Source organism: Mastomys coucha, unplaced genomic scaffold, assembly GCF_008632895.1.
Source record: "Mastomys coucha isolate ucsf_1 unplaced genomic scaffold, UCSF_Mcou_1 pScaffold5, whole genome shotgun sequence".
NCBI classification, from domain to species: Eukaryota; Metazoa; Chordata; class Mammalia; order Rodentia; family Muridae; genus Mastomys; species Mastomys coucha.
This window is the reverse complement of record NW_022196911.1, coordinates 92,740,451-92,764,835: the sequence shown is the minus strand read 5'-3', so window position 1 is coordinate 92,764,835 and position 24,385 is coordinate 92,740,451. Positions and strand designations below refer to the sequence as shown.

At 49.5% G+C, this 24,385-nt stretch overlaps 1 protein-coding gene and 1 pseudogene across 3 annotated transcripts; one reads left to right on the top strand and one right to left on the bottom strand.

The window, feature by feature from the left end:
- Positions 1-749: 749 nt before the first annotated feature.
- Positions 750-6,837, bottom strand: LOC116078729 (annotated as a pseudogene).
- A 2,958-nt stretch (positions 6,838-9,795) lies between these two features.
- Nfe2l1 (nuclear factor, erythroid 2 like 1) lies at positions 9,796-22,563 on the top strand. 3 transcript variants are annotated; one of them, XM_031351524.1, is made up of 5 exons: positions 9,796-9,964; positions 11,719-12,741; positions 17,605-17,820; positions 18,545-18,703; positions 19,474-22,563. In XM_031351524.1, exons 2-5 carry the CDS (start codon positions 12,232-12,234, stop codon positions 20,812-20,814), a joined length of 2,226 nt encoding a protein of 741 aa, XP_031207384.1. In that variant the 5' UTR covers positions 9,796-9,964; positions 11,719-12,231; the 3' UTR covers positions 20,815-22,563. The 3 variants fall into 3 exon arrangements, with proteins under 3 accessions (XP_031207384.1, XP_031207385.1, XP_031207387.1); XM_031351525.1 differs by lacking the exon at positions 9,796-9,964 and adding an exon at positions 10,272-10,371; XM_031351527.1 differs by lacking the exons at positions 9,796-9,964; positions 11,719-12,741 and adding an exon at positions 16,234-16,377.
- The last annotated feature ends 1,822 nt before the right edge of the window (positions 22,564-24,385 follow it).

Here is a 24,385-nt window from a genome sequence, read left to right as displayed (position 1 = left end):
CTAAAACTAGATAGGCAAGAGAGAAGGTTAGAGGGGAAAGGGTGTAGATCTCTTTAGATTACTTCCTGATGATTAGGGGCAGTCAGTTCCTTGAAGCAAGTCTAACCTTTGTTGTTAGGATTTCCAATTTCTTCTTCTCCTCTCCCTGGATCAGTAAACAAACCACGGCAGCAGGGGGAGCAACAGCTGGCATTTTTATATCCTCTAAAGAGGTCCCAGAATTCCAAATGTAAACTAACTTCAGGTGGCAGAATCACACCCCTACCAGAGCAGAGACACATCATACTCAGCTGCTATGGACAATCTGAAGCAGCCCCATATCCCACACCTGGGATCAAAACAAAACATATTCACATAATATAACTGAGTTCTGACTACTGTTTTTTTTTTTTTTTTTAAATGGGGGGTCTCACCATGTAACCTGATCTTGCCTCTCGGTTCTCCTGCTTCCTCCTCTTGGGATCTCAGGCAACCACCATCACAGCAAGCTAAATAATTTTGTTTTGTTTTGAGACAAGGTCTCAGCAGGTAGTTCTAACTGGCTAGAATCTCACAGAGATCTCCTGGCTTCCAGTTCCAAAAGCTGGGGTCCTCCTCCGTAGGGCATGCCCTACTACACCCAGCCATTTTATTTTATTTTTTAAAGTTTTTTTTTAAATTTTATTTTATGTATATGAGTACATTGTAGCTGTACAGATGACCGTGAGCCGTCATGTGGTTTCTGGGATCTGAACATGTGGGAATTGAGCTTAGGACAGCCCCGCGTCCGGTGCCCGCTCACTCCAGCCCCACTGGCTCGGTTTAATACTCTGTAGCTGTTTTCAGACGCACCAGAAGAGGACGTCAGGTCTCATTATGGGTGGTTGTGAGCCACCATGTGGTTGCTGGGATCCGAACTCAGGACCTTTGGAAGAGCGGTCGGTGCTCTTATCCACTGAGCCATCTCGCCAGCCCCCACACAGCCATTTTAAAGAAGGGAAGATAGTGGACACCTACAGAGGTAGCACTTGAAGACAAAGCAGGTTCCAGTCACTCTTCCTTCTCTCGGCCCCTTCTCTGAGGGCTTCCTGACTGGCCTCACTCACCTTTCCGGCATGACTAGAAGGCAGAGGTGCCCTCAGAAGCAGCTTGTCCTATTGGAGAGGTGGCAGAGTCAATGTGCAGGAGGAGTGGGCACGTCAAAGTATGCCTTAGAGTTAGCTGGCCCTTTTTAAATTTTTATTTGTTTTGTGTGTACATGCCCACAGTTGCGTACACACGTCACAGCATCCCAGTGTATGTCAGAGGACAACTCTGTGGAGTCAGTTTTCTTCTTCCTCCATGTCAGTCCCAGGGACCAAATTCAGATCATCAGATGTAAGCCATTTCCATGGCCCCTTGGCTACCTACCTCTTTGGTGACCCCAAACCCCTGTGCATTACAGTCAACTCTCACCCTGGCTTCCCACTGCTCTTCTTGGTTACTGCAGGCTGCAGTTGCCCTGCAAGGCCTGGTTTTACTGATGGCTGTCAGCCCCTCCCTTAGGGAGCAAGGGCATGCTCTCACTTTTTCCAGCCTTCTCAGTCTGATTTAATGGATATACCGGGACTGATGACACACCAGCACGGGATCTTTCTTTCGCTTCTTGGGTAATTGTCCTATTAACAGCTGTCCCGGGCAAAGAGAGGGAGGAGAGCTAGGGAGGGAGGACGGTGCTTTCCTGGTGAAGAAGGCACCCTGGATTTTACAAGGTTAATCAGCAGGTTCCAGGAAGGAGCCACTGCACCTGCTCAGACTTGATCTGGAACTCTAGACAGAGAGTGGAAACTGGCTTTTGGTCTGCACTCCCAGCTACCGCATATTAAATAACCCTAAGGCCTGCACTCTGCCAGGCCCAAGTTGCCTGCTATTAAGACTGAGGTTGTCTGAGTCCATAAATCTCAGCAAATTTTGGGGCTCCCCCCCCCTTTCCTTGCTACTGAGAAGCAAACCATTTCAAAATACTCTCTCCTTTTTTGGGTTAGGGCTGGAATCAAATCAAATCACATGTAATATTCTACTATTAAGTTATGTCCCCAGCGTGCCGCAGCCATATCTGATATCATCTAACTCCACAACAGTTTCTGAGCTCTTTTTTTTCTCTCTCTGTCTCTCTCATATACACAAATAATTATTGTACACATTTATGCAGTGTACCTGAAGTTCGGTTGTGTCTTAGTCAGGGTTTTTCTGCTGTGAACAGACACCACAACCAAGGCAACATGGTAAGGACAATATTTAATTGGGGCTGGCTTACAGGTTCGGAGGTTCAGTCCATTAACATCAAGGCAGGAGCATGGCAGCATCCAGGCAGGTATGGTGCAGGCAGAGCTGAGAGTTCTACATCTTCACCTGATGGCTGCTAGTGGAAGACTAGCTTCCAGGCAACTAGGATGAGGGTCTTAAAGCCCACACCCACAGTGACACACCTTCTAATAGTGCCACTCCCTTGGGGCGATCGAGCAGATACAAACCATCACAGGTTGTAAAAGAAAATGATCCTGATCCAGAAGATCTCTCCACAACTATCTTAGCCTTCTCCAAGGAGAGCCTCTCTTCTCAGCACCTGCCATTCCCCTGTCGCCTGGGACCCTAGAGGGATGGGAAGGAGGAAGATAGTCACGGCTATTTTATGTATGATTCTTAGGAATTAGTGAAAGTGACCAAACAGGGCCAGCTGTGGTTGCATAGAACTGGGGGGTGGGGGGCAGAGGCAGGTGGATATCCATGAGTACAATGCTTAATGAGCCCCAGGATCACCAGGGATGCACAGAAAGATCCTGCCTCAAAATAAATAGAAACAAAATAAAAAGTGAGGCAATAATGAAGAAGGTGGGGCTGAAGCAGAAAGAGCACCTGCTCTGCAGAAGTCCGAGCAAGGCAGCAGGACCATTCAGGAAATAGGGGAGGTGCTGATCTGATTGTTTCAGGCTAACCCCGGATACATGTAGAGATCTTGTTGATAAATAAATAAATAAAATGAATTATGGTACACCATGCAACTTAGCAGGTAGAGACACTGGCCACCAAGCCTGATGACCTGCATTTCTTTCATCCCTGGGACCCACAGGGTAGAAGAAGAAAACCCACCTCTGAAATCTCGCACATGTATGCATGCACACACAGATATGCACACACACACACACACACACACAAATTAATATAGTGCTGGCTAGTTTTATGTCAACTTGACACAAGCTAGACCAGTGGTTCTCAACCTTCCTAATGCTGCAACCCTTTAATACAGTTCCTCATGTCATGGTGACCCCCCAACCATGCTGGTACATAACTGTAATTTTGCTACTGTTATGTTAATGTAAACATGTGATATGCAGGATATTTGGTTTGCAACTCCTGTGAGAGGGTCGTTTCACTCATTAAAGGGGTTGTGACCTACAGGTTGAAAACTCCTGAGCTGGCTAGAGTCCGCAGAGGAGGGAGCCTCAGTTGAGACATGCCTCTACAAGATCAGGCTGTAGGCAAGCCTGTAGGTCATTTTCTTAATTAGTAATCAATATGGATGGGCCCAGTCCGATTCAGATGGGGTTGCCCTTGGGCTGGTTGTCCTGGGTTCTGTAAGAAAGCAGGCTGACAAAGCAAGGGGAGCAGGGTAGTAGGCAGTACTCCTCCATGGCCTCGACATTAGCTCCTGCCTTCAGGTTCCTGCCCTGTGTGAGTTCCTGTCCTGACTTCCTTCGAAGACAGAGTGACAAGGACTCAATTTAACCCATTCTTCCCCAAGTTGCTTTGGTCATGGTATCTCATCACAGCAATAGAAACTCTAAAGCCTGGCTGTGGTGGAGCATGCCTTTGATCCCTTTAAGCACCTGGGAGGCAGAGCCAGGTGGATCTCTGTGAGTCTGAGGCCACCAGCCTCAGTAGGTCTACAGAGCTAGTTCCAGAATAACTGGAGGTACACAATGAAACCCTATCTTAGATAAAAAAAAAAACAAAAAAACCCAAACCCTAAGATGTGTGTGTGTGTGTCTCTGTGTGTCTCTGTGTGTGTCTGTGTGTGTTTGTGTATGTGTGTCTGTCTGTGTGTGTCTCTGTGTGCGTTTGTGTGTCTGTGTGTGTCTCTGTGTGTGTTTATGTGTGAGTGTTTGTATGTGTCTGTGTATGTCTGTGTGTGTGTCTATGTCTGTCTGTGTTTGTGTGTCTCTGCATGTCTTTGTGTGTCTCTGTGTCTCTGTGTGTTTGTGTGTGTCTCTGTGTATGTTTGTGTGTGTGTGTCTGTGTATCTCTGTGTGTGTCTCTGTGTGTTTGTGTGTCTGTCTGTGTGTGTGTGTCTGTGTGTGTTTGTGTGTCTGTGTCTGTCTGTCTGTGTGTAGTATTTTGATCATATCCAGGTTGAATTCTTTCTCTCCAACTCTCCCGCAACCCTTCCCTCCCTCTTCCTCCTCCTTCTTCACGTGGGCTCTGTGACTCAGGTTGTGTGGTTTGCATCATCAGGTGGCAAGTCCTTTACCCATGAACCATCTTGTCCACCCCATTTGTGTGTGTGAGAGAGGCAGGGTCTCATTTTGTAGCCCTGGTTAACCTGGAACTCTCCATGTAGACCAGGCTTTCCTCACACTGAGGTCTTCCTGCTTCTGCCTCCTGAGTGCTAGGAAAAGTGCTGGGCTACCATGCTCTGCTGCAGCAAGTATGGTAGCATACCAACAGTAACCTCTGCTGGGAGCATTTACCTTCTAGCTCTTCTTAAGGGCACATGCTCTTCCTCTTGGGCCGTTTTGCTGTTCTCTTCCTTCCCTGTCAGAATTCTAGGTAGGGCACCCCAGTCCTCAGACAAGCAGCGACAAGGTTTCACGGCCATCTTCTCAGTGAACTCAGAGGGCACCCAACACTTTAGCAGTGTAGAATACCTTACAAAGTCATACACAACTACCCTGCTGGTTGTTATTGCTTTTGCTTTCTGGTATTTTGAAACAAGGTAAGTTCTCTCTACGACAGCTTAGGCTGCTCTTAAACTATTGATCTTCAGGCCTCAACCTACCAAACACTAGGACTAGACGTGTGGGCTAACATGCCTGGTTCCAGTTTCTCCTTTTAAAACATATTTACTTGAAAATATACTTCCTTATTTCTCCTTTTATCTTTGAGACTGTAATCATACCCTCCTCTCCTTTTTCTCCCTCTGAGTCCTCCCATGCACTCTTCCTCACTCTTGTCCAAATTCATGGTCTTTCTCTTTTTTATTATTGCTGCTACATGCATATATGATACAAATGTGTATATATGTGGTATATATATGTATATATACACACACACACACACACACACACACACGCACATGTATATATGTATTCCTAAATATAACCTGCTCAGTCTGTATGAAGTTACATGTATGTGTGTTTTCAGGCCTGGTCATCTGGATCTGGATGCCTGATTGCTGTGCTCTTCCCTGGAGAAGGCCATCTTCTCCACTCTCTGAGTTCCTTAGTTGCCCATAGTCCTCTGTGTAGGGTTGTAGTTCTCTGTGTAGGATTGTGGTCTCCTAGACGTCCCCTCACCCTCTTTGGCATGTCTATCAGTGTTGTCTTTGTTCATCTCAAAAAAAAAAATACACTTACTTTTACTAACACAAGCAAATAGAACCATATCTGTCACAAATGCACACCGAGGGCCTAGAATCCCACTGACTGATTTGTGGTTGCCACATGTGCGTTGGCGCACCTCTTGGAACCCAGAAGAACCATTGCCAACTCCCAAATCATACCTGCCAGTTCTGCCAACCACCAAGAACAGCAGCCACACAGTAGGAGGGTGCCTGAGACATTTATGTGGTTTCTTGCTTCAACGGCGAAAGCCAGAGAAAGTTTCTGCTCCTGACTATGTGGCCAGTCTTCAAGATCCTGCCAGGCCAAGCGGTGATGGTGCAGGCCTTCAATCCCAGCACTAAGGAGGCAGAGGCAGGTGAAACTCTGTGAGTTCAAGGCTAGCCTGGTCTACAGAGTAAGCTCCAGGATAGCTAGGGCTACACAGAGAAACCCTGTCCCAAAAATTTAACAAACAAAAGATCCTGGTAGGTGGCTGAGTTTCCACCTGGTCCCATTGAGGCTCTAACTCCAGGTCCCCACACCTGGCACAATGCGATCCCCCTTTAGGACGCAGGCTCTCCATACTTTCATTCTTCATGGTCATGGCTAGAAAAGGTACTCTGTTTATGACCTTCTGAGACACCAAATTACTAGGTTCTTGGCAAAGATGTGGATGAGGGGCTCATTCTGGCTGGGAAGGACTTTTGTGCTGAGTATGAGCTTGTTGAAGTTATACTGCTGGTCTCTAGGGAGACCAGGGTAGCCATCTTCCCAAACTGTATCACTACCATCAGGATCTAGCTGCTGAAGCTCTGTGCAGGTCACTTGGTGGGAACCTCCCTTCTCTCATTCCGGCATACTGCTTCCTTCTTGTTTGGATACTACCAATGGTTTGCATGGTCCCAGTCTTCGGTGGAGGTGGGGATCAGAGAAATGACCATGCGTTCCACCCCGGGTGAAGGACCTTGAGCTTGCTGCACAGGACAGGGGGTGATGGATCATGATGGGATGCAGTCTGCAAGGGTCACACGTGTGGACCTTCTGTAAACTGTACCTTCATCCTTTTTTTCACTTACAGCAAGGTTTATTTCGTGGTCTCAATAACTTAGTGGCTAAATGGTCTGTTTTCAAAGTGTGGAAATTAGTTCTTGGTTTTATTACCAGAATGTTGGACAAAAGCTTGAGCTCTGGCAGCCCTAACAACCCAGGCTCTGGGATCTGTCCCAATATGTCTAAGAGATGAGTGTATTAAATACCTTTTTTATTGCTGTGATATTTTACCATGACCAAGGCAACTTATAGAAAGATTTGGGGCTTACAGTTCCTGAGGCCTATTACCATCTGAGCAGGGAAGTGTGGCACCAGGCAAACAAAGCAACTAGCAGGGAAGCTGAGAATTGAGGGCTCACATCTCTAATGGCAAGCAGCAAACAGACCAAGTGACTTTGAAATGGAAAGTCTTCTCAAACGTCAAAGCTCTCCTGCCTCAGGGATGGACTTCCTTCAGAAAGGCCACACCTTCTAGGCCTCTCCAAACAGACTTCAGCAGGGACCAAGTACTCAAATGCCCAGAACTACGGAGGTAGGGGGATGCATATCTTTCAAACCACTGCAAGTAATGGTGAAAAGCAATGACTTTTAACTGAGAATTGCCCCCATTTAACTAGTTATCTGACAGGAGCACATTTAAGGGGTCTGGAACAGGGTACTTAACAACTGCTACGAAGAGAGTAACTAAACAGGTTAGATATAAAATGGAGGGAGAAGCTCCTGGGTTTCTTCTGCTTTTAATTATCTTGTGAGCCCAAGTGAGGACTTGAGGCTTAAAAAAACAAAAACAAACAAAACAAAACAATACAAAACAAAAAACTAAGGTAGTTTCAAGAGCTTGTTGTAATTGATCCTTCCTTTTAAGAAGGGGAACTCAGCAACTTGATTTTTTTTTTTTTTTAACTTTTCTGGTTGTCTGTTTTTACTTTTGTGTATCCTCTAAGCCAATCAGGGCCTTGACTGTGCTGAGAATGTACTCTAGCTGAGGGTGGTGAAATGCACTTGTAATACAGAACTGGGGAGGCAGAAGCAGAAGGCTTGCCCTAAATTCCAGGGCAGCCTGGGTCTATAGAGGGAGAAAGTGAGAAAAGAAAACAACCTACTGTGCTCTGAAAATGCTTCTATTTTTAACACGAGCTTTGAATTACAGGGTCTACCTGCTTTTCTATTGTTAGAATCTTTTGTTTATTGCAGCAGATTAAACCCAGTGCCTCTTGCATGCTGGGTACTCTATCACTTTTTTTATTTTTTTTGTAGTTAACATCTAGGTTCCATGCTTCCATGCACTTTTTGTTTGCTTGTTTTGTTTTTGAGAAAAGGTAGCTATGTAGCCCTGGCTGTTCTGGAACTTTCTATGTAGTGTTGGCTGCTTTGGATGATTAATTATTTTCCAGCAGTGAAATGAGCCAGTTCAAGCCAGATCAGAGTGTATATAAGCAGGTTTATTGGGAAACTGCTTTCGGGCAGGTGAGTTCACTGGTCCCAAGGCAAAAGGTCAGGGGGAGGGAGACAGAGAGGAAGGGAGAAGAGAAAGCAAGTGCAGAGAGAGGGAGAGAAAAGAGAAGGGAGGGGCCGAGAGAACAAAATGTCTGCATTGTATAAGGAAAAGCTTGTGGGGAGTCTGGGTAAAAGGTGAGTATGCCAGGTAAGGACTGAGGGATGTTGGGAGAACCTGGAGGCCAGATCTACTTTGGTAAGTAAAATAACCCCTCAGCTGTTTTGTTTCCGGGTCTGAAACCCAACACTGGAACTCTCTATGTAGCCCTGGCTGTTCTGGAACTCTCTATGTAGACAAGGCTGCCCTTGAATTCACAAAGATCCCAAGAGTGCTAGGATTAAAGGCATAGGCCACTATGCCTGTTGTTTTGAAGACCCAACAATTAATTCACAAATGTCTAGTCTTCATAAAAACTATATTCCAGTAAAAACAGTCTTTGAAAGTGTTAACTAGCTTAAAAAAATTTGTTTTCATTTAAAAAAGGTATGTAGTAGCTTTATAATTTTTATAAGAATCGGTCGAATTCTTGGTGCATATTATATCTGTAAAAAGTACTTTACATTCTGTGAACCTCTCCATATTCGTGCTAACTCTCCGAGCTCGGCATGAATTTATCTGTTGTATTATCACTTGGCCTTGTCCTTAATTGCACAAGGGCAATGAATAATGAACTGTCAACTAGATTATGGCCTCTTAAAAGGAGACAAGAACTCGGTTGACACCTTTGTCCCACAGCTACACAGTACAAATTCCAATACAATGATTCCCTAAATGTGGTCTTCGGACCAGCTGTATCAGAATTACTCAGGAGGGAACGTTATCAGGCTCCTATCCCAGGGTTACTGAACAAGAATCTCTCAATCTGTAATTTGGAATCTAATAAATGATTTTGAGAACATTCTTGTATTTGAGAGTCACAAAAAATGGTTTGGTAGTATAGTTGTATGGGGAACTCTGGCAACGAAGGAACCTTCCTGAAAAGCAAAAACTAAAGCTGTGTGTACAAGGCTAGAGGAAGGGGAGGGGCTCTTCCCGGTGTTCCTTTGATGGCAAAAATAGTTACTATGTCCTATCTATCACACTACCAACATTTCACTAAGGCCCTTGTCTGCCCCGCAGTTTCCACGATCTGAATGTTGCCTGGGCTACAAGATGCCACCTTTCCTGCTCGGCGACCCAGGTTACTACACCAGGCAGACAGGGGGTATCGGTTTCCGTTGCCAGCACTTAAGATGGCAACACGAACGTCGCAACCATTAGAGCCACATGCTCCGTGCTCCGCCTCGGTCCCCTCAGGTCTCACTGGACTTTTGCAAGTCACCTTGGGAACCCTCAAGAACGGAATCTCGGGCTTCGGCCTCAACGCTCCATTATCCGCCTTAAAAGACCGCATCCCAAGGCACACAATGAGCTAGAATCACCTAACTTATAACACCGCCCACCTCCGACCCACAGCGGAGAGGTTCCGAATGCCGGACCCTAGGGCCTTCGCCTCACTCATTGGTGGGACCATACCGAGGGGCGGGCCTGCACACTCATTGGACTTCTCTCCACGTCAGTCTTGGGAAGACGGTGCCGAGGAGGCGGAGGCAAACTCGGCTATTGGGCTCTCTTTGCTGTCAATCAAAGTGACATCCGGTGACGGCAATACTCCCGGCTAGCTGATTGGATCAACTGTTTCTGGGGTGGCCGTGGCGGGCGGGTTTCCGAGAGCAGTGGAAGGAGGGGGCGGGGAGGGAAGCCGAGGCTGGGCGCTCCAGGCCGGCCGGAGGTGGCGGCGACGGCGGCGGTGGCGAGGCTGGGACTTGGGCTGAGGGCCTGCTGTAGCGGCAGCGGCAGACAGCGACCTCAGCAGCGGGTACCTGATATAATTCCCTTTCCTGGCGAGGTGGCCGCGGCGCAACAGGGCCGAAGCTTGTGGGATAAGGGGCGGCGAGATGTGGTTGAGGAGCAGGAGGCGGGACCCGGGAGGCCGAGAGGGTCCTTGATCAGGCTCGGGCCCTAGACATGGCCGGAAAGAAACGCGGGGCCGACCAGAAAGCGTGTTCCTGGGTGGGCTGGACTGAGAAGGGCCGAGGGCCTGGGAGGGCGTGGTGAGGCTGGGCTCGAGAGTGGGGTGGGGCCTCGGGAACGGAGGGCGGGGCGGGGCTCGCTTTTAAGGGTGGGTCAAGGCCAGGAAAGTAGCACTTGTCGCTTGGTGTCCCAGAAAGCTTGGAGCCGCGGCGCCGAGCGTGGGCATGGCAGCTTGGTCTCAGCCAGACTCCGGTATGGCAGGGTGGGACCGGACTGGGGCCAGCGCTCTCTCTCTCTGTCTGGCCTTCTTGGCTTTGGAGAACTTTGTCTGCTCTCTCAAACTTTAAGTGGCTCTTGGGAAGTTTTAGTGGTGAGGACGGGCGGGTTTCAAAAGCAGGGATGTTTACTCAACAGAGTGAGGGTATTCGTGGGTGTGTGTGTGTCTCCTACGTGTGTAGCTCCCACTTCACCTTTAGAACGAAGTTGATAGTGGGCCACAACAGAGGAGTTTATGAATTTAGTGGAAGCTTAAAAGTAGAAGTCGGAAATGGAGAGGCAAATTTACCTTCTCCCCACTTGGCAACTTAGATTGAGAACTTGGCCATATCCTTCTGCTTTGGCTCAGAAGGTCATGTGAATAGAGATAAAACCTATGAATTCAAATTCCATCTGGAGCAGGGCCCCACCATCTTCCACTGCCCTCCTGTACCCTACCCCATTTTTTTATTTTGTCATACCGGGGATTGAACCTAGGGCCTCTAACCAGGCACCTCTGATCTGTATCTTTGTCCCATACATTCTTTTACTTTTACTATTGAAACCAGGCTGGTCTTAAACCCCTGATCTTCATGTTTCAACGCTCTGAGTGGCCTGTGCTATTAGGCTGGTCTTTATTTAAAAAAAAAAAAAAAATTCAAACGAAGGAATGATAGGAAAGGGAAATGAGATTTCAAAGTTGGAATAACAAAAAGGCATGTGAAATGGAGGCCTAAACATTCCCATTTATTTTTTCACAGTCTCCCAGTAATAATCTCTTTCTCCTCTTTAGAGTTGGAAGGGACAATGACATGGGAAACCAACTTTTTTTAAGGATAGGAAATGGGCTTCTGGTGCTAAAATTAGAAACTGGGTAATGTGTTCTATTAAGAGTGTTGGTAAAGCAGGGCGATGGTGGCGCATGCCTTTGATCCCAGCACTTGGGAGGCAGAGGCAGGTGGATTTCTGAGTTCGAGGCCAGCATGATCTACAGAGTGAGTTCCAGTACAGCCAGGGCTACACAGAGAAACCCTGTCTCGAAAAAACAAACAAACAAAAAAGTGTTGGTAAATTAGACAGAGTGTAAGATAATTTTGAATGCCTCACACAGTGGACTTCGAGTAAGACCTTTAAAAAGTATAGCAGATTGAATATTTAGTAACTAAGAGTGCTTGTTTCCTTTCTCCCCCTCCTTTCATCATCGGTACAGCAGGTTTGGTGTGGTTTTTCTGGGTAAGAATAGCCTTTAAGTGTATTTCCTACTTTCTCCCTGAAGGTTCTTACTGTGATCATGATGTGGAGAGTGTGGAATCTTATTTTGTTGTTCTGTGATTCCCATTTCAGGGTTCTCTGGAAACCCCCCTGGGAAGTGCAGAGGAGGCGGGACACTCTGACCCAAGACAAAGACCTGTAGCTCCGGCCAAAGAAAATAAACCTTAGGAAGGAGAAGGGGGAAAAAAAAGAGGGAAAGAAAGACTCCATCAACTGTTGGGTGTGAGCAGCCGGCGGTGGATCTCCATAGAGGACAACTAATGTGAATCACTCCGAAAGTGACTTTGTATGGACTGTGGTGAAGTAAGTTGAGAGGGCCCTGAGCGCCCAGACTGTGTTAGGAACCACTCAGCTTTGCGAGGTGAGGTGTGTCAAGAAGGGAAAAGTGAATGTGGCTTTTGCTCCACGGGGTGTGCTTTCCTCTGGGGCCATCAGAGAGTTCAGCCCCTGTGTTGTGCCAGGGTGGGGTACAGGGTTTCGCACCGAGGAGGGTGACCTGCTGGCTGAAGTGGCAGAGCAGTGGCCTTGATTTGTCTTGTGGAAGATTTAAAAACAAAAAAGCATAAATATTCTGGTCCTTCAGCAATGCTTTCTCTGAAGAAATATTTAACGGAAGGACTTCTCCAGTTCACCATTCTGCTGAGTCTGATTGGGGTTCGGGTGGACGTGGATACTTACCTGACCTCACAACTCCCCCCTCTCCGGGAGATCATCCTGGGGCCCAGCTCTGCCTATACCCAGACCCAGTTCCACAACCTGAGGAATACCTTGGATGGCTATGGGATCCACCCCAAGAGCATAGATCTGGACAATTACTTCACTGCCCGGCGGCTCCTTAGTCAGGTGAGGGCCCTGGATAGGTTCCAGGTGCCTAGCACTGAGGTAAATGCCTGGCTGGTTCACCGGGACCCGGAGGGGTCTGTCTCTGGCAGCCAGCCCAACTCAGGCCTCGCCCTCGAGAGTTCCAGTGGCCTCCAAGATGTGACAGGCCCAGACAACGGGGTGAGAGAAAGTGAAACGGAGCAGGGATTCAGTGAAGATCTGGAGGACTTGGGGGCTGTAGCCCCTCCTGTCAGTGGAGACTTAACCAAAGAGGTTAGTGGCCCTATGGTGGTGGGTGGGCCTGGGCATTCGGAAGGAGTGGGCTGGTTCTGAAGGATTGTTGGCTTTGCACTGAGTCCTTTGAAGACCCAAATAGGTTGGGATTGAGTTTAGACCTCTGGCACTGCTTGGGTAGGAATGGCCTAAATTGTCTGACTTCAGGATTGGGAGCTGGGAAAATTTTTGTTTTGAACCATTGACCCACCTCTGAGGGTGCTGTCAGGACAGGGTGGTTTCTAGAACATAGAAGGGTTTTTACTGCTTAGATTTCAGTATGACTGCTGGAGGCCTTAGTTGGGGGGAGGGCAATGTTATGATGGGCTCTGAGTGTATTGTTGCTAAGACACATACTGTGTGGCCTCTCTTGACTTGTCCTCCCTCCCCCAAAACACACACACACACAAAATAAAACCACGAATACTGTACCCTAAAGTTCTCCAGGTCAGGCTTGTTGTTGTAAACTCCCTTTAACTCCCCTGGGCCTGAGCCAAGGGGTAGACTTTGGTAGTTATTCTTGGCCAGCATTGGCCAAAGCTCCCATTCTTTGCTGAAGGCCTGCTGCAGGGAGTAGAGCAGAAAAAGCTGGAAGCCAGAAGAGAACTCTGCTGTGCTCAGCTCACTTGATCTGAGCTTAGAGGTGATCCTTAGCTCCTGACCCAGGGCTGGCAGACTTGTGGGTATAGAGGAGGATGCAGTTCCTTTCCCTTAGTGATGCAAACAGCTACTGCGGCCCTGTCTGCCTGCCTAAGTAGGGAAACAGCTTTGGTTTGCCAGTAGCCCTGGGAGCCCCCAAAAGACCCACTGCTGTATACACTGGCCTGATTAGTGGGAAAGATATAGCTGCTGCAGAGCTCGACTCCCTCTGCCCACCATCTCAGACCACATTTTGTCTCCCTTCCTGCATTAAGCCTATTCATTATCTTAGCTGTCTTGATTATTAGTGACTGGTAGAGAGGATGGCTTATATTAGATCCATGGTCCTCATCTAGGGGTGATTTTTGTCACAGCTGTGGGGAAGGATGCTACTGGCACCTGATAGGCAAGACCAATAGTGTTGCTGACTGTCTTAGACAACTCAGGGCAGCCTAACTATATGTTTATCTCACCCGAATTGTTAGTAATTGTGATTGGGAAAGCCACTCAGATCAGCTAGCTCTACTGGATCTGTGAGAGAGTGAGGCTGGGATTGTCTGACTATGGGGGTCCGGAGCATTTTTTGCCTATCTGAACTTTTGGTCTTATATCTATCTTTCTTTAAAATTTTAATGTTTTTGAGATGGTCTGGCTGGCCTGGATCTTGCTTTATGTAGATAAGAGTAGCTTCGAACTTGCAAAAGTTCTCCTGCCCTACCTTTGCCTCTCCCAAATGCTGGGATTACAGGCGTGTTCTACTGTTTGGCTTTGTGTTTGGCTTTGAGATTCTTACAGTGTTGCTTGACATCTCACCGTTTTTCTGCTTCTCCTTACTCCGTCATTTAAATGGGCTTCTGAAGTCCAGAGATCTGAAGAATCCCATTCCTGCCCCAAGTGGCATGGGTAGGTCTTCTCCTGAGAACTCTACAGGGTTAGCACTGATACTGTCCTTCAGGTAGTGTTTTTGGGGAATATAGAAGTTTTTGGATGTAACTGGGTGTGTGTGTTGGGGCAAAATAGGCTGGAACTTGGTATCTGCTTTCCTTTTCACGGCTGTGTTTTCTCTGACCCAGGCCTTTACCACTCCCTTTGGGAAGCTGGGTGGGTCATGCTTGAGGGACCCAGGCTGGGGAGGAGGGAAGGGAGGATTATGATGTGCCTAGAACAACATTTCCTCAGCAACTCAGGGATAAAAATACCCAGGTCCAGAGCATGTGACAGGCACTGCTGGAGCCGGCATTATCCCTGGGGTGGTAGTGAGTGCTCCCTGCTGCCAGGCCTGTTCGATGGACAGCCATAGCTTAGGCCCTTGTCAGGGATAGGATTCCCCTCCAGGTTGGCACCCTGCCCAGAGCAAGGGGTGGCCTGTTTACAGCTCTTCCTGGGTTAGAAGCAGGCTGCAACCAAGGGAGAACATACTGTCTCTCTGGCCTGACCTTAGGTTCTAGGGGAGTAGCAGTGAGGAGAAATTCCTGTTTCCCCTGAGAAAGCAATCCAGGAAGGCAGAAGTGGATTTTAAATTCCAATGCTGTCGGGTTTTACTCCCCCACAGCCCCCCCTCCACTCCTGCTAAGAGAGGTGCTAGTCAGGGTTGGGCACCAAAGGCTCTCTTTTTCCTCCTCCTGACCCTTCAGCCCCTCCCCCAAGTTGTTCTTTACAAAGCTAAAATGGAAGTGGGTAACTGGCATATCTGCAGCATATATGACCTGACCTGTCTCTCTAGTGCTGGCTTCAGGATTGTCCCTCACTTTTCATTCTTGTTTTTGGTAGGGGATAGGCTGGCCTGCACTGACATGCCGCATGTATGTAATAATGGCTTTTCCCTTTCTTCCAGTCTGGCCTGTTGTTTTTGTTTTTTTGGTTTTTTTTTTTTTTTTTTTTTTTTGGCTTGGGTTGCCCTGGGCTCCTGCCCATCCTGGCTTCCCTAGCCTTGAGGACTAGCCATCGCCTTCTTAAGGAACAGGAAAACTCCTTCCACTTCCCAGCAAAGATTTAGTTTCTCAGTGAAGCTTCTGGAGGAGTGTCTGCCCAGTTACAGGAGTGGGCTGGAAGAGCAAGATGCGACAGGAGGGAGGAAAGTGGCACCCCTTCCCCCAGGACTTTCACTGCACCACCCCAGCTGATTGACTGGGCTGGGTGGGGCTGCCCGCCCCTGGGTGCATCTCCTCAAGGAGACGGAGGCGGCCCAGGGATGGGCCGGTTCCTTGCGGCAGCTTCTCCAGCTGCCCTGGTGCAGAGATTGGCTCCCTTCTGCAGCTAGGTAACAGGCGGTGGGAGGGGATTGGCTCCTTCCGCATCTCCAGCGGAGACTTGGGGGAGGAGATTGGCTCGCGGCGCAGCCTAGGTAACGACAGTGGGAGGGGATTGGCTCTTTCCGCAGCCCCAGCTGCTGACCTGGGGGAGGGGATTGGTTCTCTGCAGCCTCAGCAGTGACCTGCGGGGTGGGAGGGGGGGGGATTGGCTCCTTGCAGCAGCCTAGGTAACAAGTTTGGGGGGCGTGGGGAGGGGTAGAGGGAGGAGCGGGAGGATAGGCTCAGGAGGGAGTTGCTTTCCTCTGCAGCGTGAGCGCGGAGCATGGGGTGGGAGTCCCGACTCACTGCAGCCTCTGCGGTGAGCTCAGGGTGGGGGCTGCTGGGCGCCTGAGTGGAACTGGGGTTGTGAGGTGGGAGGGGGCTGCTCCAGGATGGAGGAAGGGGGCTGGGCTGGGCCGCCCAGGCAGCAGCACGGGCGGGGCACCTTCCTCGGGCCCCTCGGAGCTACCAAGGGGCCACCCTTCCAGCCTGGTGTGCTTCCTGCAAGCCACGAGCTCCTTGCAGCCCCCTGTCCGGCTTCCCGGCACCGGCTGCTCTGGGGCTCCTCTCGCAGACCATGACCCGCCTGGACCGCAGCTCTCACAGTGGTGGGGGCCATGCCAAAGACAGGCCCCTTAACTCTTGGCTGGCTGGTCACCGGGTGGCCCAGCCCCCCTCTGCTCCTGGGTCCAGGGCTTCTGTTCAGGTTGGTGTACGATGGGAGACTCAAGGGAGAGGTACATGTGGGAGGTCTTGGGGATCTTAGGATGGGGTAGGTGGTGATAGGAAAGAGTACAGTCCCTGCTTTGGGGGTAGAGTGCTCGGGTTGGACTAAAGATACTTTTCAGTGGAACGTGTGTGCTTTTAAATTTCTGGAAGGAAGGCAACACTTAAGGGTCCCTGCAGGTTTGCTGAGAAGGCTCCTAAAGGGAGGGGTATATATAGGAAGTTGAAATGGCTCTATTGGGGTTCTGTGCTGATGTCAGTGGGGGTGGCAGTTGGTGCAGGAACTGTCTAGGAGCCACAGAACAAAGTGAAAGGAGGCATTTTAATGTCCAAGGTTGCAGTCAGCTCAGCAGTGATGAGAGTTATGTCCTTGAGTGGGTTGACTGATGGGGAGCTGGTGAGTGCTGGGGTGTGGTATGGGAAAGGATGAGGTAGCACTGGGTAAAGGGATACCGTGAGATTGACCTAAGCAAGGGTGGGGTATGTACTGGGGATCGTCTTAACTGTCTGAGGGTCCCTTGGGTTTGAGGCAGCTTGCTGGGGTCAGTTGAATTCTGTCAGGGATCATGAGGTAAGGCTGGGCCTGTAATAGTTGTGGATGTTCAGGCTCACTCCAGCTGTGAGCCTGTGAAGGGGGAATGACTGTAGAAGGGCTGGAGACAGCCTGTCGTTGTCATTGGTTGCATCAGGTGGTTGGAAATGCAGGGATTTTCCTCTCCAGGCTACCCCACCCCTTTATGCAAATGCAGTGGCACCACAGGCTGATGCAAGCCTGGTCACTGCTAAGCAATTCCACAGGGCAGACTGCCCTTGCTTGCCATGGTCAGGCAGTCTGCTTTCAGAGTCTCCTACTCTTAAGGGAGAGGGCCTCCTCTGCCTTTAGAGGTGGTACATCCCTGCCCGTTAGCTTGGGTGTGACTCTGGCCCACATCCTAAACCTGAAAACCTGTGTGATGCTACACATCACATGTTAGTAGTTTTTAGTAATGGCTCTTGTTTTGGTGGAAGGTTGCCTGGGAATGAATGACGCCTTGCTGGTGCAGAGGAAGCAGGGGAGGAAGGCTAACAGGCACAGGCCTGGGTGTGACCCCACCCAGGACTAACTGGAATGTCAGTAGGTGGGACCTCTGAGGGGGTAGGACTGGGAGCTCTCTCCCTGGTGTGGGGGGCTACTTGAAAGCTAAAGTCATCTTGGTCTGTCTTTCAGGATATAGATCTGATTGACATCCTTTGGCGACAGGATATTGATCTGGGGGCTGGGCGTGAGGTTTTTGACTACAGTCATCGACAGAAGGAGCAGGATGTGGATAAGGAACTGCAAGATGGAGGAGAACGAGAGGACACCTGGTCAGGCGAGGGCGCGGAAGCTTTGGCCGGAGACCTGCTAGTAGATGGAGAGACTGGGGAGAGCTTCCCTGCACAGGTACTGTCTCTGGCCCTGGTCTCTCCTCTCCCTGCTCCCCAGACTCACCGTGCTAGAGCACTCCCAGAAAACTTGCTCTGGATCAGAGTTGTGTCTTTGCAGTGGACCTGATTATATTTTGGCTTAGGGTCTATAAAGGCATAGTGGACAATGGACTCAGAAGCACTAGGTCTTGAAAAGTAGATACTGCGGACAGGCAAAGTGTCTATCATCTTGGAACACTTCTACATCCCTTCTGTTGTCCTGGGAATAGGGAACTCAGGTCTGACATTCAGAATGGCTAGGACACTGCAAACCTACAGTGGTTCTGGAAAAAGGGTGTTTGTTATAGATAGCTAAGGCCCAGGCCAGTCAGACTTACAGTAGTTATAGATAGCCAGGGTCTAGGCCAGTCAGACTTATATTAGTTGTAGGCAGCCAGGGCCTAGGCCTGTCAAACTGTACAGTTGGTATTGCCACAGGTGCCTGGTGACATTTTCCAATGGCAGCCCTGTCACTAGAAAAGTATCTTGGGCTGCTGGAGGTCACCTGCCCTTTAGAGAGAATACTGAGGTGAGGAGGACCATCTACACAACACATAGCCCCTAGCTTCAGGGCCAGCTCTTAGTTCTGGCTTTAGCCTGGCTGCTGAGGGTGAATTAGAGAAAGAGATGGGGAACCAGATGGTAGTCACTAGGAGAAAGCAAAAGGTAGTACCCATCACATTCAACTCTGTGTGCCTTAGTTCCCAGCCGACGTTGCCAGCATCACAGAAGCAGTGCCTAGTGAGAGTGAGTCCCCCGCCCTTCAGAACAGCCTTCTATCTCCTCTTCTGACGGGGACAGAATCACCATTTGATTTGGAACAGCAGTGGCAAGATCTCATGTCCATCATGGAAATGCAGGTAGGATTGTCAGAAAAGTGCACCTGCAGGGCTCTGTGTAGGGCGTCCCAGCTTATAGTTACGTGGCCCTCTGGGAGAGGGCCACAGTCTGCTCTGGCTAGTCAGTAGCAAAGTAGGGACACTTGAGGGATGACTTCAGGGTGGAATTGAGTTCTAACTCCGTATGGAGCCTGGATTCCAAAGCATGGGCTGCTCCTTTTCCTGTAGCAGATAATCAGCTGCTGACACTCTCACAGAGTGCTGAGTAGCCAGGGGCATGACACTCTCACAGAGTGAGTGCTGCTGTGTAGCCATGGGCATCCTCCTTTGCCTTGCTAACATCTAGTAACCCTTTGCTGTCAGAGTTACGTTTTGCAATGCTGGGGATGGAGCCCAGGGTACTTGCTAGGCACGTGCGCTACCACTGAGCTACCTTTAGCCCTCAGTTGTTAATATGTGGGTGGGCAGTGGAAGGTCAGAAACGTTTGGTGGTGCTCTTGTGATCACACAGCAAGCTTTGTAGCAGGTTTTCAGAATTATACTTGGATATTTTACTTTGTGTACTCCATTCCACTTCAAGATATGGGAATCTAGCCATATACAGGAGCTGGTCAGTTCGGCATTGGGGTGAAACCCGTAGTTAGGACCCCCCCTGTGGCAGGCCTATCGGTCTAAGCTGGGGCTTTACTGTTGAGAGTTTTGCTCTTTTGCCCAGGGAGCTGTTCTTTATTTGGGGGGGCCTACCTGGTTAGTCTGCTCCTCTTGAATGCTGGTACAATTCTCTCTTCCAGGCTATGGAAGTTAATACATCAGCAAGTGAAATTCTGTACAATGCCCCTCCTGGAGACCCTCTTAGTACCAACTACAGCCTTGCACCCAACACTCCTATCAATCAGAATGTCAGCCTGCATCAGGCATCTTTGGGGGGCTGCAGTCAGGACTTCTCCCTCTTCAGCCCCGAGGTGGAGAGCCTGCCTGTGGCCAGCAGCTCCACACTGCTTCCACTTGTCCCCAGCAACTCCACCAGTCTCAACTCCACCTTTGGCTCTACCAACCTAGCAGGGCTTTTCTTTCCATCCCAGCTCAATGGCACGGCCAATGACACATCAGGCCCAGAGCTGCCTGACCCCCTTGGGGGCCTGTTAGATGAAGCTATGCTGGATGAAATCAGCCTGATGGACCTAGCCATTGAGGAGGGCTTCAACCCGGTGCAGGCATCCCAGCTTGAGGAGGAGTTTGACTCTGACTCAGGCCTCTCCTTGGACTCCAGCCATAGCCCTTCCTCTCTGAGCAGCTCTGAAGGGAGTTCTTCTTCCTCTTCCTCCTCCTCTTCCTCTTCTGCTTCCTCCTCTGCCTCTTCTTCCTTCTCTGAGGAGGGTGCTGTTGGTTACAGCTCTGACTCTGAGACCCTAGATCTAGAAGAGGCTGAGGGTGCAGTGGGCTACCAGCCGGAATACTCCAAGTTCTGCCGCATGAGCTATCAGGATCCTTCTCAGCTCTCTTGCCTTCCCTACTTAGAGCATGTGGGCCACAATCATACATACAATATGGCACCCAGTGCCCTTGACTCTGCTGATCTACCACCACCTAGTACCCTCAAGAAAGGTAGCAAGGAAAAACAGGCTGACTTCCTGGACAAGCAGATGAGCCGAGATGAGCACAGGGCCCGAGCCATGAAGATCCCATTCACCAATGACAAAATCATCAACCTGCCTGTAGAGGAGTTCAATGAGCTGCTGTCCAAATACCAGCTGAGCGAGGCCCAGCTGAGCCTCATCCGGGATATCCGGCGCCGGGGCAAAAACAAGATGGCTGCACAGAACTGCCGCAAGCGCAAGTTGGACACCATCCTGAACCTAGAACGTGATGTGGAGGACTTGCAGCGAGATAAGGCCCGATTGCTCCGGGAAAAAGTAGAGTTCCTGCGGTCTCTGCGACAGATGAAGCAGAAGGTCCAAAGCTTATACCAGGAGGTGTTTGGGCGGCTGCGGGATGAGAATGGGAGGCCCTACTCACCCAGTCAGTATGCCCTTCAGTATGCTGGGGATGGCAGTGTCCTCCTCATTCCTCGCACGATGGCTGACCAGCAGGCTCGTCGACAGGAGAGAAAGCCAAAGGACCGGAGGAAGTGAGCTTGGGGAGGCAGGGGGTGGACGCTCACTAAGACCGAAACTGGAGAAGGGCTGGGCCTGGACCTAACATTGGGGACTTAAATGCCTTCTTATCCAATATATCTTCTCAGATGGGATGACTGCGGGTCAGTGCACTGAAGAGGCGGGCGCAGGCGCTGTCTGGCTCAGCTGCCCCACTGGGAGTGGGCAGGGATGACTAGACTATTTGGGTGGTTGGGGTCCCCAGCCTAGTCCCTTTCTCTTGAGGGAAGGGTAGTGTTGGCATGCTGGAGGTAGAGGAGTTGTGTGGAGTGAAGGCTGACAAAGGGAAAAAGAGAGAAAGTAGTGGAAAGTCTCATGCCTGGAGGAGAGAAGGAAGGAAACCCCCTAAAATGAAAGCAGTCAGAAGGACCAGAGCGACTGTTAGGGCTCTGGCCAGCTCTCTAGGCAGTGAGTGCAGGTGACTCTGGTGGCCTAGGGAGAGTTACTGGTATGGAAACACAGACATGGTAGGCCACGGAAGGCCTTTGTAACTGTTTCTTGAACTCCTGCATCCCTGAAGGGAAAGAAGCTCTTGGATGCACCTAGAATATTTCAGTTACTAAGATGGGACACTGTAAGGAGGCCCAAGGAGGGCAGAGGGTATAGGAAGTGATAGATAGCGAGGCCTGTGTTGCAGCAGCCCCAACATCAAGCATGTCATTCACTGCCCTGCCACAGCCACCTCCCTCCCTAGCCATCCCAGAGCTGAGGCTCCCACTGTCCTCAGAGAGCCTGCATGGAAATGCTGTCCTCTTCCACTCTCCTCCTTTTGTGGTACCCACCCTCACTAGCTGCCTCCAGCTCTGGAGTGGGGTGCTATTCTGGCAGTATCTGGAACTTGGCCTACAGCTTCCTCTGCAGGGTCTAAACAGGGAAGGCGATGGTGTGGAGGAGAGGTCCCAGTGACATCCAGGCACCATTCAGCACAACATTGGGAAGTGACTCTTCCCTCAGGCCCCTCTGCCTACTAACACCTGGGCTCCTCACTGGGGGAAAACAAACGCCTATAAACCCCAGCAACAAAACCTAGTCCTCTTAGAATTTCTTGCGCTTTGATTTTTTTAGGGCGTGTGCCCTGTTACACTTATAGGGCCTAGGATGCTTGTATTGAGTAAAAAGGAGATGCCCCAATATTCAAAGCTGCTAAATGTTCTCTTTGCCATAAGACTCCGTGTTAACTGTGTAAACACTTGGGATTTTTCTCCTCTGTCCCGAGGTCTGGTCTTGATTTCTTTTTTGGGTTTCTTTCTAGGAAAATGAGAAGTGCATGCAAGGGGCAGGAGATGACTCTCCCCTAGGCTTTCAGCTTTAGGCAGCTTCTTCACAACCCGTTTAGCCTGGACTCCTGGAGGACAGCCCTGGGGGAGGCAGTGAGAGGCAGCACCAAGATAGCCAGATGGTTCCAGGACCACAGTGATTTTTGTTTTTGTTTTGTTTTTTAAACTGCCACTGCCGCCCTCCCCTCTCCCCCAATCTTGGTCAGCTCTGGAGTACTACCTGCCCCAGACTAGCAGGGGTGAGTGGGGGAAGCACTGATCCTCCTCCCTGTGCAGGGAGGAGGGGTTTCCTAACTGAGCAGTAGGGATAGAAAGCGTGAGCCTGGGAGTGATTTTTATAAATTATTTTCCTTGTAGATTTTATTTTTAATTTATCTCTGTGACCTGCCAGGGAGAGGAGAGAAAGAGAAATGCTGTGAGCACATGACAAAATAAAATCAAATAAAATGGATGATTCAGCTTAAGTGAAATTTCTCTCCCCTCGCCCCCTTTTGAATTCAGATGAGAGTCAAGGAAGCAGGCCCTGTGGAGGAGATGGGCCATTGTGTGGTTAAGGTAGAATTCCCATGGGAAGGTGGGTGGAGGCAGTCAAAAGTGAACCCCGTGCCTGTGCTGCACTTCTTCCTGGTGGATCAGGTGAGCCTTCTAAAGGACACACTAGTTTTTCAAGCTTGACTGGCAGTGCTGAGACTTACTCCAGGAGCTTTGCCTACTGGAGGGGCACAGAGTACTGGACTGCAGTCATGATCTGAAAATGGGACCTGTCAACCATGAAGTGCTGCCCTACTACACACGTCCTGATGTGTTGAGAACTCACACTGCCTGCTTCAACTTAACGCCCTCAGTTTCTAGGTAGGAAGGGCTTTGCCTCTAGGCTGCTTTGTGCAGAAATTAGGCCTTTAAGAGAGCTGTTACCATTAACCCACTCACCTAAGACCTTAGAGAGAGGTTGTGGCACCTTACCATAATCAGGCCTTAGTTTTGACCAACACACCTCTGCAGCAGGACCTTGGGTCTGGAATTGGGAAGTGCCCTTTGTCTTCGTTCAACAGTCCCTAAGCTTCACCCAAGAGATTCTCCTGTGTTACTCTTAGAGAGAGACAGAGGCTAGGCAGTGGTGCATGCCTTTAATCCCAGCACTTGGGAGGCAGAGGCAGGAGGATTTCTGAGTTCGAGGCCAGCCTTGTCTATAGAGTGAGTTTCAGGACAGCCAGGGCTACACAGAGAAACCCTGTCTCAAAAAAAACAACAAACAAAAAACAACAAAGAGATAAAGACTGATCATCTATCAAATTGCTCCACATGGGTCTCACCAGTGAAACAGTCTATTTCAGTTTCCAGGAAAAGAAACTAGCCACTGTGAATAGTGGATGTGCACCTAAAATCCCCAACTCGGGATGCTAAGATAGTTGGGTTGCAAGTTTGGGGCTATCCTGGGTTGTATGGTGAGAACCAGGTAGGATCTACATACAGTTACTATAGTCCAGCTAGGCAAGGAAATACTGAGAATTATTTCATTTTTTTTTTAATATTGTATGGATATCTTGTCTACATGTGTGTCTGTGTACCACATTGTGTGCTGGTGCACACTAAGGCCAGGAAAGGCACTGAATCCCTTAGAAGGGTTATGACTCACCATGTGGCTCGGACACAAGTCCTCCACAACAGTAGCAAGTACTGATTTCTTGTTTTGTTTATTCAAGGCAGAGTTTCTCTGTGTAGCCCTGCCTCTAATGGAACATGCTATGTAGCCCAGGCTCCTCCTGAACTCAGGTCTTCATGGTTCTGCCCCCTGAGTGCTGATATTAAAGGCTTGTGCCACCACCACCTGGCTAACAGCAAGTGCTCTTAACCTGAAACATCTCTCCAGCCACAGATCTTGCTACATAGCACAAGATAGCCTCCACCTCCTTCCTTAGTCCCTCAGGTTCTAGGATTCCAGGCATGTTACCTGACCAGGTGTGGAAATTCTCCAGCAGAATCCTATGCCTTAAACTGTCGAGTAGGAGTGGTTAAGTCTGCTTTCCCTGTCATTGATCCCTGTGGTTATGTGAAGAGTCCCCACATACTGACATGTCATTTTGTCAATATGTGGTGATGAGCCAGCACCTTGTAACCATTTTCCTCCCTTACACAGTGCATACTCGCCTGTGGGTTTGAACTTTGCTGTGCAGAAATTCTGTGGGGTCCATGTGAGATACTGAGTTCCAGCCCTTGTCTTTGTAGAGCTCCTTTGAAAGCTCCTGTCTGCCTGCATCCGTTAAAAAAAAAAA

Excerpts from the sequence above, each read along its gene's own strand:
- Nfe2l1 (XM_031351524.1), top strand. The coding sequence starts at position 12,232 with ATGCTTTCTCTGAAGAAATATTTAACGGAAGGACTTCTCCAGTTCACC. Across the intron at positions 12,742-17,604 it reads GTGGAGACTTAACCAAAGAG|GATATAGATCTGATTGACAT; the intron begins GTTAGTGGCCCT and ends TCTGTCTTTCAG. Across the intron at positions 18,704-19,473 it reads TGTCCATCATGGAAATGCAG|GCTATGGAAGTTAATACATC; the intron begins GTAGGATTGTCA and ends TCTCTCTTCCAG.